This window comes from Larimichthys crocea, unplaced genomic scaffold (assembly GCF_000972845.2).
Source record: "Larimichthys crocea isolate SSNF unplaced genomic scaffold, L_crocea_2.0 scaffold397, whole genome shotgun sequence".
NCBI classification, from domain to species: domain Eukaryota; kingdom Metazoa; phylum Chordata; class Actinopteri; family Sciaenidae; genus Larimichthys; species Larimichthys crocea.
Genome location: NW_020855181.1, coordinates 206,564 through 221,801, shown reverse-complemented (window position 1 = coordinate 221,801; position 15,238 = coordinate 206,564). Strand labels below are relative to the sequence as shown.

Below are 15,238 nucleotides of genomic sequence, written 5' to 3'. Positions count from 1 at the left end.
ATTTATTCCCATGGAACGTTTCCAACTTTGAAAGTTCCTGGAATTTTGAAACCCTAAGTACAACCACTTCTTCTTGTATAATAACCTGAGGAAAAAGATTCACGAGCAGTAACTCTGTGGATCAAGAGGACAAGCCTCTTGCCGTTATGTGTGAACACCCAGTCAAAGTGTTTCCAGTGACCAGCAGATTCTCTTGAGCTCTCCAACAGTCTGTGGCAGATCAGGTGATCACCAATAAATCTATGGAGCTCACTCAGTGACCCTGCTCTGTTATAGAGCACTGTCACCTCTTGACTGTAGGATTTAGCAGTTTGGACTGGCATAGTAAACTTTGCTGCTACAGTATCAGTCTGGACGTGTGCTTCGTTTGATTTCTTTCTGCGTTACTATATTTTTTTAACATTGGCGTTTGAGTTGATAACTCTTTTTTTGTTATCTGTTTAGCCATGAACTCATAACAATACTAATAATTGCTTTGGATGTTAACTAGGACCTAGAACCTACTAATAAAAAACTCATGACTTCCTGAGTGTCTGTATTTGTTCAAATATCTGAATATAACTCCACAGTAACGCCTGCAATGCTGTTTTAGTTTGTTTTAGAGAGTTTGGCCTGCCAATCCAGATTCTTTTTTTTTTTATGTGCTTCTTCCATGAGTAAACAGGATACGTAGTAGAAAGTCTGTTTTTACGATCGGGCTCTGCACAGGTCGTTTTATTTAAAAAGAAATTGACTGGATTGTCTATACTGTTTCTGTATTTGACTTCCTGCCTCGCCGATCTGCTCTGTGCTGCTTGACTTGGCTGGTTATTCTCTGCGGAGCCGCTTCTGTGACGTTCTGGTAGCTTCTGGTAAAATCCCAATCATTATTTAAAATGCATCGATCGGCCTTGCAGGCCACAGCGCTGCCAGAATGTGCCAGAGCCGTGCACGGTGGACTTTTATTCTTGTGGAACACACAGTACATTATATTTAAAAAAGACTGGACATTTTATATGCACACAAAATCAGATATTCTTTTTGGATGGTGTAACAGTGGCTCCTGCAAAGAGCATCATGTGTTGGTTTTGGTCCTAATGTTCGAGGCCAGGGCGAGTGTCTTCCTGGTCTTTATAGTAAGTCTCAGTGACTTAAGTCTCAGTCATTTCATGTGACTTCTTTTTTTCTCTACACTCACTTCTTCCATTTTGTCTATCCATATACGACAGGAAGAGAGACTTAAGTCACAGGTTAACCCCGTAAACCATCTGAGACTCACTGGGTCTCTGTTATGAATTATTTATTGATGCAGTACTGCTGTAAAAATAACTCATGCCATACAGTGTGAAGTAATCAGTCTATCATAGTTTGTGAGGAATATGACAGGAGAAGATCAGCGTTAAAGATATGATTCACGCTTCTTTCACAGTCAGCTGGTCGTTTTGGTCCCCACCTCCTTCACACATCCCACCACTGAGCTGTTCCTTTCTATCTGTCTCTATACTGTAGGCTTCACAGGCATGAGAGAGAGAGAGAGAGAGAGAGAGAGAGAGAGAGAGAGAGAGACCACGCTTTCTTCTCCTCTTCTGTTTTCTCCTCTCTTTTACCCTCCTCTCCTTTTCTTTCCTCTCCTCTCCTCTTCCCTGCTCTAAATGCTGAGTTGAATCATAACTCACACTCAGTGGGCGAAAAGAAAAAAAAAATCCTTTCCTCGCAGATTCTGACGTACATCACTAATTGATTGGGGGTCGTATGGATGGGATGATGGAGAAATGGGAGGGATAGAGATTGCCTCCAGCAGTGTGTAATTACCCCCCTCCCCTTTTGACACACAGTGGGAGTGTACTGTATGTCAAAAATCATCTTTTTTTTAGTCTGCATGTTGGTTTGAACAAACTTTTACCGCTTTTCTCATTGAAGTGCTGGGTCACTGCATAACGTTGTCAGTTCTTAGGTAAACCTTAGAAACTCGTAAATATCCATGTGATTCTAATTGGAGGTGTTTTTGTCTGTGATTTCACTTTTTGCTTTTAGAGCAGGTTAATTAGCTGCAGGGAAGAGAAGAGAAGAGAAAAGAGTTCCTCAGTACCGCTTGATTGACCAGGATGCCACTGAGACCTGAACACTTGTTTGAGGCTTTAGACATGTTGCATTTGTGCTGTAACTCGTCTCCTCTCCTTAATGTGGGCTGGATCTAACAAATGAAAGCACCAAGCAACCATGGCTTCTCCCTGGATTCACTTCACCTTGGTGTGCCTTCTTTGTGTAAATCACCAGCATTCATAGTGTTGTGCACGCTCCATGTTCAGACCTTGTGAGCGATGCAGAGATATAAATATCTGAGAGCAGATGAAGAGTCAGCACCAATAGTACTCAAACATAGCAGGTTACAATGGGCTTCAGAGGCATTGATGCTGTCCTCCATTCACCCGCAAGTCACACACAAAACATCAATAAAGATCTGAAGTTCAAGTTAATCTTTATCATTGAAAGGAAAGACACAAAGGCTTAGTGAAGCAACTGTCAGTCACACCAAGTCACACCACACACACACACACCAGCTGAAGGTTAGGTGGCTCCCAAGGTTCTCTCTAGAGTTTTTCACACAGCAGAGGCTTTTTGAAAATGCAGAAATCATAGTGTTCAGAAAACCCCCCCAGAAAACTCTGAGGCAGGCTGAGACAAACATGAATCCTGCAGGAAGGTAGATGAGTGTACAGTAGCTGCAGCGATTAATCCAATGAAGGGCTCACACTGAACATGCCGTTGGACCAACATTCCTTCCCCAGTTGTTTCAATGAGTACAAGGCAAAACGGGTCAGTTAGCTACGTATTCACAGTAGCTAACTGACCCTGCAGTGTTGTGGAGCTTCAATCTGATCAAACATTACACTATGGAATCGCGAGTGAGCCTCTTCAATAGCTATAATGGGATTATAATTCTGGTAATGGTTTTCTAATGAACTGTTCATGAGTTGTCACTGTAAGTCCAGGTAGAACACAGTGATTATACAGTATATCAGCTCCTGACTAAATAAACCAAGAGGTAGAAAACATTTCCACGTCCCAGTCTTTAAACACCAACCATATTTTATCTCATCAGTGGTAGTAGTTCAAATCAAGAGCTGTGAAACACTGTTAAAAATTGCAGGTTTTGCAATGTATAGAATCTACAGTAGTCCAACCCCAGAGATCCCCCATGTGCCCCTAAATTATAGACTCCACATCTGTACTTGACTTGACATATAAAAGAACATACAGAACATTCAGGTGGGATGTCGGATCTTGTGGCAAGGGGGGCTAGCAAGGGCTGTTCAGTCTTCTGACTACTGTTGGAAAGACTGAATATATACAGTATTTTTAGCATCTAAAAAACAGTCCATCAGCGTGTGTGTGTGTGTGTGTGTGTGTGTGTTTGTGTGTGTTTGTACGTGTGTCCATGTATAGGTGTTAGTGTAAGTGCAATGCTAAATGATGTGGAATACTTGAGTATAATGAGTGTTTTCCATTTTAAATTTCTGTTCACTCGTGTCTGTTTCGCATACTGCTGTGGTTACCATGGCGACACATCTTTTCTCCTTTTGGTAATGTGCAAGGCAAGGAAAGACAGAAAGGGAGACGAGAGAAAATTTCTGGAAAAGACACGCGCGCACACACACACACACACACACACACACACCACACAGGCAAACACAAACCAGTCTCATATGTGGCGTGGTGTTTTTTCTGTTCTGTACTGCCTTTCCTTCACAGTGGATGGTGGTCGTTTCAAACTTGTGTGACAAAATATTGAAATTATTTTGATGATTTTTTTATATTTATATTATATAATTATATTCACTATAAAACTATTCATAGATAGATGGAGCTCCACTATCTGGATGGAAGACTTCCAGGCCTCAGGTATGTTCAAGATATACACTGTTTCACTTAACAAAGCCCGACATCTAAAAGCATAGTTTGGAGTATTTAGTGGCTGCATGAGGTGCTGATCCATAGTCAGTGTGTGACCTGCAGTAGGAGGGGGTCAGCACAAGTTGGTAAAGGCAGACAGGTGGAGCAGCATAGAAGCTAAACAATGCACTGCTGTGGACAAAACACATTTTAGTCACCTAAAAAAGCAAACCTAAATAAATCAACATCAGTCTGAAGTAGACGTTATGTTTAGAATATTTTCACTGCTTTGCCTTACTGTCTGACAGTCCTGAAGTGTTTCAGTAGATCTATATGCAGACTTCATTGACAAAAAATGTAATTATACCACACAGAACACAGTTGGAGCTATTGGTCCCTTTAAATAAACAATAAAACTGACACTTCAGTTTGTTTTTACTATATTTCTCTGTGTTATATTATTTGGTGGGACTGCATGGAAACTGAAAGCAGCATGTGTTTAGAAAATGCTGGTTCTGAAACATACTTTGTTTATCAGTTTGAGAACTATACTCTTATTAAATATTTACAGGGACTCAGGACATATCTTTCAAGATTTAAGATCTCTTTATTGTTTGTTAAACAAGCACAAACTCACAGATTAAAAAAACACCACAGAATAAATGAAATCTGGTCTGCTCAGTCACTAAAGAGTAGGGATGTAACGATACACTCAACTCACGACTCGATTCGAGTCACGATTTTTTTTTCACAATACGATTTTTTCACGATTTTTTTTAATCAAAATGAGCTACAAACAAATTATGACCAATAAAATATCTTTTTATTTGTAGGAAAAAAATCTCTATTTACAGAAACAGTTTGTGTTCTTATTAGGGCTGCCAGCAAGCAGCTGATCTGACCATTACCTTTCAGCTTGAAGTATGAGCTAACTGAAAATAAAAACAACAAGATGATAGCTCATTTACCCTTTAATGAGAGTCCACGGCCCCGGGAAACGGCGAGGTCCGGGCGCTGTAAACGCAGAGCCGGTCGCGGCGCACCACCTCGGAGGAAATGTGCCCGGCGGGGGCCAGCCAGCGCCGGGGAGAGGTCCCACGAGGGGATCCTCCCGCACGGTGCGGCCGTCCCTGACCCGACTTTAATCCCCCGTGCAGACTGCGCGGAAGTTGCTATGATTGGTTAAAATTGCAACACCCCTGAATTCACGGGGATTCACTGAAGTTGCGTTGAAGTTGCAAATTGCAACATCGTGAATTCCTGGACGATCTGTGTTATGGTATCATTTACAGTACAGTCAGGCCTGACGCCGATTACTACTACTGCGTGTGTGTGTGTGTGTGTATGTGTGTGTGTGTGTGTGTGTGTGTGTGTGTGTGTGTGTGTGTGACACAGAAAGGCAGACGAGGCAGTGGAAGCTGCAGCCACAACGTAACCTATTTCTAATTAAAAAAAAGACGATGTCAACCGATGCGAGTCGTCACGCATTTGTACCTTTTTTAATCGTGCATCGTTACATCCCTACTAAAGAGTGAGTTAAACACAAGAAACTAACATCATAGTACACTCCTACAGCAAAACGTATCCTAATATTTATCAGAAGGTTATCAGCAGTGCCGGTCCTGGCCACATTTGCGCCCTGGGCGACCCCAGGTCTGTCACATGTGCTTATTCCCTAAAACTGACACTGAAAACAGAATATTCAGAACAAACCCACATCCAGATTGCTGCACCAGGCGTGGCGGTGTGAAGATTCTAGAGTGAAGATCCATGTGGCTAAGAGAGAGAGAGAATCAATATATTGTATGGGGGTCCCCCTCTGCTCTTTTCAATGACTTCACCAGCGGTCCCATTTTGTATTGATTTTCCTTCCCCTGCACACTGATGTCTGAACAGTGACTGGTTGACAATGGCACTGTAATCCATGACTACACACCATTATACCTGTCATTAAGCTCTATCCTCCTTAATTATGGCCTGAATCACACTGACATGTGCTCTAATCTGGCCTATGTGTGTGTGTATGTGCATATGCGTGCATGGACACATGCTGTCACTGAAACCCCCGTTAGTCTGTCTGTATACATCATTTATTGCCATGCCATAGGATGTACAGCGTGTAGTATGTAGGACTCATTTATATCATGCATACGTGTCATTTACTTTGAAATGGATGAGCACACAATGACACACTGGCAGTGGTTTGTCACTCTGAGTGAGCCTTCTGGACACAGTGCTCTCTGTGTCACTGTATGTTTCATTTCATGTTTAAGTTTTCTTTTATATGAAGAATGGAATGTTTGATTTGTGAATACAGAAATGAACAAATATTATACAGTATGGATCGCCATGTGACTACAGCAACTGAGCTGGTTCATTGTCATTATAATGTGAGTATAAATAAAGCTGAACACATTCAGAATGTGTGAAAAGTACACAGTTTGATGCTGAGGTGTATCCCTTGTGTGTGTGTGTGTGTCCTGGAATGGAAGAAAATGCCCATCGCGCTACATTAAATGAGTATCCTGTCTGTCTTCAGTGCTGGTATCCACCCTCAGAGAGTGACTCAAAGGCTTTTTGTTCGCCTGCTTCCATTTAGCCTAAAATAACTTGATCTCAGCCCTATTTTCATTTCTCCTTCCGCCTACACACACAGCATCAACCCAGCCTGCCTGGCACATATGGCTCTTTGAAAAATGCAGCAGGAGGTGGTGGTGGTGTGTGTGTGTGTGTGTGTGTGTGTGTGTGTGTGTGTGTGTGTCAATCTCATCTGTTTTTTTATCCCTTTACATCCACTCTGTTCTTTGTCTCACATAACTTTACTTACTTTACTCGCCTCTCCTCCTGGAGGTTTACATTCAGGTATCAGTTATATTCAGATCATCTCCAGTGCACAGAATGGTGTGCTATTTCTCTTCCTGATGTGTTTCAACTGGACAGGAAAGCTTATTGGGAGCTCTCTGTGGAACTGATAAGTCATTCTTAGCCTTCACTCAGTCAGGAGTCATTACAGTGACACTTTTGGTTTTGATGACACCAGTTGAGACCAATGTGTGATGAGAAGGTTGATGTCCTGTGACTGAGATGAGAGGATTGTTGTCAATTTCATGACTCTGTGTTAAGTACAAAGCTGGAGTCAGGATGTAATCAGATATATATTGCTGTTAGTAGGTAAAAGAAAAATGAAACGCTGCTTATTTAAGACCCTGTTATTTGGGTCCTTGTAAAGCAATGTCTGACTTCACACACATCATTAGAAGTGAATCACTTCCTCCTTCGTTTCAGTTCAGTTTTATTTTTAGACACACTGTTGTGAGTACAATGTCAGTGCCAGTGAGACAGTAATTCACGACCTTCTAACCATAATTGTGCATAGAACAGACACCCGATGTTAAATCCAGGAGTGTTTCCAAATCAAAGGACACATTCATTCAAGGAGCTGAAACTAATGATGGTGTGTTTACAATACTTATTACAAGTCTGTTCAATTAGACTTTTTCAAATTCTATTTATTTCCCCACAATATCTGTGCATTGCAACTATGGTATGTTTGAGGATAGGGAAACGTTGCAATCCATGATTAATGGTCTGGGTTTAAATTAAGAGTGGAAATAGAACAGGAGGGAAAATACCCTCACCAATTAATACGTCCTGTTTATTTAATCTGTACAAAATTAAAAGGAACAGTGTGAAGGAACCAAAACCCACAGTGTGTGTGTGATATCTGTAAGATTTATTCTGATGGTGGGAACTGTGTGTGTCTGTGCATGTGTGTGTGTGTGTTTGTGTGAGTTACTGCTGTAGCTTGTTAGGGGCCCCTCTACCAGTGGAGCTGTCAGGTTGTGTTAAGCTGTTGTGTCATGGGCCAAGTAGGACAGGGGAAACTCACACACACTAATCCTCACACAAAACTTATACACACATGTGGCTATTCCACAACTCCATTACAAATGCAGTCTGAGTATTTGCAAGTGTACACACACAGTCATGCATGTAGCATACACCTAACACTGTGGTCCTGCATGGCTGTTCATCTGTAATGAAACTGCATTGTGAGTAGTCTGATCCCTAGGGCCTTTTCCCTAAGTCGTCTGGGATGTGTACTGGCTGTTACATAAGGTCAGAGTGAAGGGACTTCTTACAGTACTGTTACCTGCACTAATAAGTACTGGCTGTATGGATCAGTTTGCCTTGTACACTGAGCAGAAATTAAAAATATCAGTCTTCAACTGCCTGTGTTGTTTGTTGTTGTCAATTTATTGGAATGAATCTGTTTGAATGGAACTGCTTCAATTGGACAATACAGTCCCTGAGTCATCTATCCATCCATCCATCCATCCATCCATGCATCCATCCATCGATCCGTCCGCCCATCCATCCATCCATCCATCCATCCATGCACCCATCTGTCCATTTGTCTGTCTATCGATCCATCCGTCCATCCATGCATCCATCAGTCCATCCATGCATCCATCCATCCATCCATCCATGCATCCATCAATCCATGCATCCATCCATCAGTCCATCCATCCATCCGTCCGTCCATCCATCCATCCATCCGTCCATCCATCAATCCATCATCCGTCCGTCCATTATCCATCCATGCATCCATCTGTCCATCCGTCTGTCCATCCATCCATCCTTCCAACCATCTGTCCATCCATACATCCATCCATCCATCTGTCCATCCATGCATCCATCAGTCCATTCATCCATCCATCCATCCATCCATCCGTTGATCCATCCATCCATCCAACCATCCATCCATCCATCCATCCATCCATGCATCCATCCATCTGTCCCTCCAGTCATCTGTCCAGCTATCCATCCATCCATCCATCCATCCATCTGTCCATCTATCCATCCATCCTAGAGACTATCCCAGCTGACTTTGGGTGAGAGGTAGGGTATACCCTGGACAAGTCAGCAATTTGTGGTAGGGCACATAGAGACAAACAAGAATCAACCACAGACTTTTTTCAATCTGGTCCAGTGATTTAGAGGTTTGGTGTTTTCCCAACGGTTTGTTCTTGGTTACCAGCTGAGCTATTGTGTTGATAATATGTGGATTTGCATGTCAACTTTGTCCATGTGTATATGACATCCCAGACAAAGTAGCAATCGACAGTTTTATCATCATGTTTACTCACTGCTTATGACATATTAAAGTTAACTAACGTAAAACAACTTCATTCTTCAGTGAGTTTATCTTGCAGTATTGGCAGACTTCTATCTTTATAGGTTTTAAAATATGGAACTTGGAAATTTAAGACACTACATTTTTTCACCACAGACTAACTGGAACTGTTGTTTTTTATATTAAGTCATAAATCACTTTGGCAGGTGGGATAAGGGTTTAGTTCTCGAATTTTGAAATGCAGTTGTATGAGGTACTTAACTTATAGTCAGTGTATACACACAGTAGACAGCTATCAGTGTGCCACCACTTTGACAGGGACCCCGGCACAGTAGCAGGCATATGCACCGCTATAGACGGAATCAGCAGACAAACCTGTTTTAAAAAAGAAAGGCCTACATCAAAAAATCTAAATCGGTCTATGCTATATGAACAACAGTTTCAGTCGTTTAGCTTGCAGTCAGACAGATTTTTTTATTGGCACTATCCATAGAACGTCCATATTCTTACACATTAGCTGCACTGCACACTTCAAATCAGCCGATTGGAGCAGTTACAGCGGCACAGGCAGAAAATATACAAACATGCAGCAATTCTGAAATCTTTAGAAATGTCAGTCTGACCCAAACGCTTGATTGGTGGTATAAAACAGTCTGCATCACAGTTGGAAGTTTTGCAGTTAGTCCTAAAGAGGCTGTGTGATGAAAAGGTAAAGCAGTGAAAATATTCATATATAAACTTGAATGGATATTGCTTATTTTTTTATTATAAGTACCTCTTACAATCACACTGAACTACCCCTTTAACACTGCTGAAACCATAGAAAGCTAGTTTTGGGTTGGAATCCCCAAGAGTGTCTTTGTGGGTTCAAGACATTCAGGTTTGATGAGACTCTAAATTCCCAGTAAGGGTAAATATGTATGTTTAAGGTCTTCCTTGGGCGAGAGCTCAATGTATTCTATTAGTACTTACAGTAGGATGACTTTGTTCATTGTGACATAAAATGAACTTTCATGATGAAATGTAAGTCACTACCTCCCCCAATCACTTCCTATAACTATAACTGGACTGCATGTCAAGTTTTGGTTGTAGTTATTAACTAATTTAGTTTCTGTTGTACCCTTCATTAAGGATGGTGCCCCAAAATGAATTTAAAAGAAAAAAAAATCCTAGTTTAATATACATTTAGATTATTTCTGATAGCCGGAAGCATATGCAGAGCCAGTTGTCGTTCATTGGAGGTTGGCAATGGTTGGGAGGTAACATGTTTAAGGGCATAAAGTAGTGCAGAACTGGAGACAACTTTGTAGTCAGCATTAGTGATTTGAATTTAATGTGGGCCGTTATAGGTAGCCAGTGTAGCTTGATGAGCAGCAGGGTAAGACCAGGCATGCCGCTGTATTCTGGTTCTTCATCTTGTCCTGAATAATGGGTTACTTATGTATTTTGGTATCCTTTGGTCATTTTCCTTACTAACAGATATATGGGTAGATGGACTGGTAGGTGGGTGACTGAAACTGAAGTGAAAATTAAATTGATAATTCAAAAAAATAAATCAGAACGGATTACTTTAAACACAAACATGTTTGTTCCTCCTTACTGGTTTTCTTCATGTATGCACCTCCTATCTCCCAGTTTCTCAATACTCTGCATATTCTTCATGGACTGTGACGTTTGGATGCTTAGAGGATCATTAATGGCAGGCGTGGGCTTGTATTTTGTTGGCTTGTTACCTGTTTAACTGTTTGTCTAATTGCTCCTCTCTCTTTCCTGTCTTCCAGAGTCTGCAGCTCTCCTCTCAGGGACAGTCTTCTGCAGCCCTTCTCTGGTCACGGGCCTCCCTGGCATCTCCATCCATATCATTCCTCTTTTCATCCACCCATCCTTCCCCTTGTCATGAAAGGCCTGTCCAGTAGTCGGAGCCACCATCACGTGGTCTCCTATGAACCATCATATGATCCACTGGGTCATCATGTTGACCGCAAGCCATATTTAATCAGTCAGAATGACATGCCTGTACCCATTCCCATGCCGCATCCAGCTGAGCTGCCCTACTACAATGCTCAGCGTACCTCGTACCCCTCTGACAGCAACAGCATCGTCCCATACGGAACCTTCCCAAGGAGGTGTCACTCCACCTCCTCTTCTCACCATCCTGAGGTAAAGGATGAGTGTATGGCCATGGTACCATATGTAGGAGGAGGAGGGGGAGGAGGAGGAGGAGGTGGAGGAGGCTATGGAGGTAAAACGCCCACCCGGGTACCGGCAAACTTTGCGGACCCGTTTGAGCGTCAGCCGTCATTTTCCAGAGATGGCTACCATACACTGCAGTATAAACGAGGAGTGTTGGCCCACAGTGGGGGAATGGGGGCCAACAACAACAACAGTGACAGCCCAGGGAGAATTCGCCACCTGGTCCACTCAGTCCAAAAACTCTTCACCAAGTCACATTCATTGGAGGGGCCACACCACACACAGTCCTCCAAGGGGGCCAATAATGGGAGCGTTAATGGTGGTGGTGGTGGTGGAGGAGGTAGTGGTGGTGGTTCAAGGGCCAGCCCAGAAGGTGAAACTCCACCAGTGGGAGTGCGCCACCGGAAGCGCAGCAAGAGCCGTGAGCGCTGTCGATCAGCGGAGCCCAAGCATCGAAGCCACCACCACCACCACCACCAGCTCCACGGCTCAGCATCTGCTCCGGGCTCCGGATATTGGAGCTCAGATGACAACCTGGAACGGGAGCTGTGTCTCTACCACCCTCACCACCACCAACCTCCACCCTCACCCTCACCCTCCATTTCCCCCTCGCCCATCGCCATGACAATGGGCCGGTACCCCGGCAATAACCTTGACAAGTTCCCCCAGACTCCCCTCCCCAGTCTCTCCTCCTCACAGTCCCAGCAGTACTTCATGATGGACCCTTACGCCACACTCAACGAGCACACACACACCCATGCACACCATGGCCACACACACCACCATTCTGCACTCAAAGCCTCCCGGAGCAACAACGATGTGAAGTATGCAGCGTCGTCGGCATGTGTGCCAGTTAGTGGTAGCAGCAATAACAGCGGTGGCGGTATCGGTGGAGGAAGTGGCCCCTTGCTGCCACTGGGTCTTGTGGACGGGCCCCTTGTGAAGAAAGGGGCATGGTCGTCGAGCCTAACGGTGAGCAGGGCCCGAGAGGTCTACACCAACAACAGCAGCCACAACCAGCTACGAGCCAGCGCAGGATCCGGTAACCTAAACCTAGATAGAGCTCTAGTCAAATCTAAGGGCAGTCAGCAGCAGGAGCGCTCTTGCCATTTCTTACAGGTAAATAATTCCTCCCCAACTCCCATCCAAAACCAGTCGATTCACCCTTCTCCCCTCTGTTGCCTCCCTTTTCTCCACAACTTACTTTTCTCACCAATGTTTCCTCTAAGTCAGTGGTGTCCAGTCCTGTAAGACTTCAGGTGCTCAGTCCTGCCAAACACTACACTTTGCCTTTGCTGAAGAAAAGCTTTGTTTAGTTGGAACCCATTAATTGAGTGGACAGGTGGCCATTCTAATGTTTTAGAGAACCACAAGCCACAAGTGCCAGCATGTCCACAGTCTTTCATTATATTTATATTTTTGAGAAGGTCATAATGATATCTCATCACCTGGGCAGTGGACTTCAGGTCCTTTTGAAAGTTCTCACACTGATCTATAATCTACAGTGAGAATCATTGCCCTCTATCTGCCCGCCACATGAACATAATGGTATATAATAATTATTAGTATAATAATAATTTTCGAGGCAGCTCAATGTCCAGATGACTTTAATTGGGAAACTGGGAAAACTCAGTACCTCTTATTTTCAGGATAATACCCATCAAGTTATTTGGTGAAAGGTGAGACAGGGCACTAAACATTCGGTTGAATGTAATAAAGCCCAAAGTAAAGATGAGATGCCCTGGGCATGTAAGTTTAAAGGTGAATATAGTTAGCTCATAGTGAGCTAAAGCTATACAATAGTTAGATTACTAGTGAAATATCTCCCTTTATATATGTATATTTCTGTAAGATGAATATCATGACACAATTGGGGCCCACAGTCTATTGGAATCTGTATCACATAGATTTTTTCAAAACGATTTTTCATGATTTCATGCTTTTCCAAATCAGCAATTTCAGTTGATGCCAGGGAACAGTGGCTCTGCATCACAGTTTGGTGGGCTGCTCTGAGTCAAGTCTACAGTATTTTCAAACAAGTACCTGCATTGTTTTAGTGTTTGGTTGGAATGACAACTACAGATTTACATGGCCAGAAATCATGACTGGGTATCACTGGCTAAGGCTGGGGAGACACTAGAGCTAGTAATATAAGGGCTGTAGACATAATTTAATCTTTAGACATTAGACAGCTCTGAGACATTTTGATGATCCTAAAAATAAAGTCTATTTAAGACTATACTATAAGTATAATTTTACCATCTGAAAAATCTCTGTTTTGTTTATGCCCTGTATCACAGACTACCAATGGAACTACCCTTGAATCTTAAAAATGTTTAATTGAATGTATTAAAATAATTAAATGTGTTTAAATAATCTAATTTAAATAAAACAATCTTGTGCAGCTAGCTATCATAGTAATTAGCAATGATTTAGTTGACTAATCAGTCAATCATTTCACCATGCTTTAATTACCTTTAACTGACCGGCCTGCCATACATTTATTAAAATTGTGAATGAATGTCTACATTTATGAGGAGGTCATAAATGCCACCAGCTCAGTTAGCTCGCCACATTTTATTTTTGGTGCCAAAATGATGTCTCTACTCTAGCCCCATAACAGTGTAATTAATCAGATGAGTTGATTGTGGCTGTTCAAATGTGTATTAATATAATATTTCTTCATGGAAAACAGATAATTTATACTGTTATGATATAATAAGATATAAATAGCACCACGTTCTGATCAGTCACCATGACAATTACAACTTAAACATCCCAAAGTTGGGCAGGAGAACTCATCTAATCAATGCTGCTGTATAAATAGTGGTTGAAGTCTCTGTCAGTCCTTCACACTCTACGTTAGATAATAAGACTGCTTCTATATGTGATCACTTGTAGGTGTATGGAGAGACCAGCAGCAGATGTCAATTTATATAATATGAAACATCCCTACTTCAGGTGTAGACAGAGAGCAGAGAGTTGAAGTACCACTAATAATGAGTCAGAGCGGAACATGACGTCAATAGCAGATGGTGACATCACCTGGCACAACTCGAACTACATTTTATCAATTGCCAAAGTGCATGAAGAAAGTAAGAGAAATCTGAAAACGGAAATTTGATGGTAGGCTTCACATAAAGTAGTTTTAAGGGGAATAGTAGTAATTTTTGCTTTTTAATTAGCCTGCTGCCTATTTACCTAAATTAACATTTTTCAATGGGCCTCCATTGTAGAGAAAGACCTACATCTTTTTTCTTGTTACTTGAAAAGCAGGTGTTGAAGTGACCCTGCACTATTGGCCAGTCTATGGTGCCATCTACCATACTCTTATCAGCTGGAACTAGTGCTATGGATAAAATCTATTATGATATATGGAATTTTATATTGTGACAGGGATTTATGAATAACATTACAGTACATTTTGTGTTCGACTATGGAAACTTTTGGTAAATTTAGTTAAATCTGATGTAATAAATACCTGACCAATCAAAGCATTTCATCCCACCAATGCAAAAATCCTGCTAATCCAGGATTGCCATAAAGCAGTCATGCACAGTGATTTAAGACATTGCCTACAATTGTCTAAAAAAGTCAGATATATCTTATCGGCCACCCCCACTTGGCACCAAAGACCGGTCAATTGCAGATAACCCATTTGGTGTTTGGTTTCACCAACAGTCATGAGGTTTCACACAGATTTGGCTTTGAGGTTTGGTTTCTTTTGCACATAATAATTGACCTGTAAACCATCAGTAGTGGTGTTAGACCATGCAATAATGCAAAAAGCATCCCAGATTCGCCATGTAACTAAATTTTTCCTCCACCATATTTTAATGTGAACAGATAGTATAATGTGTATTCAGTATCAGGTAATCTAATAGTGTTGTAGTGCGTCCACAGCCTTGGAGGGAACATTGCTCCCTATCACCAGTCTATTACTCTGAACTCCCAAGAACCCCACTGCCACCCGCTCCCTCTTCTCCACCACTCCTCCCCTCCTGACTTTCCTCCACTCACCCAACTCACCCTCAC

General features: G+C 42.2%; 1 protein-coding gene across 5 annotated transcripts in view; it reads left to right on the top strand.

Annotated features, from left to right (window-relative positions):
- Nucleotides 1–15,238, top strand: part of LOC104928201 (disks large-associated protein 1) — a 111,782-nt gene that overhangs the window by 48,603 nt on the left and 47,941 nt on the right. For 3 of the 5 annotated variants that reach the window (XM_027276499.1, XM_027276498.1, XM_019261987.2), the window contains one exon: nt 10,792–12,322. In XM_027276499.1, coding sequence (XP_027132300.1) covers nt 10,907–12,322 — 1,416 coding nt within the window. In that variant the 5' untranslated portion in view covers nt 10,792–10,906. The remainder of the gene's footprint in view (nt 1–10,791; nt 12,323–15,238) is intronic. The other 2 variants (XM_019261986.2, XM_019261988.2) reach the window with 2 other exon arrangements.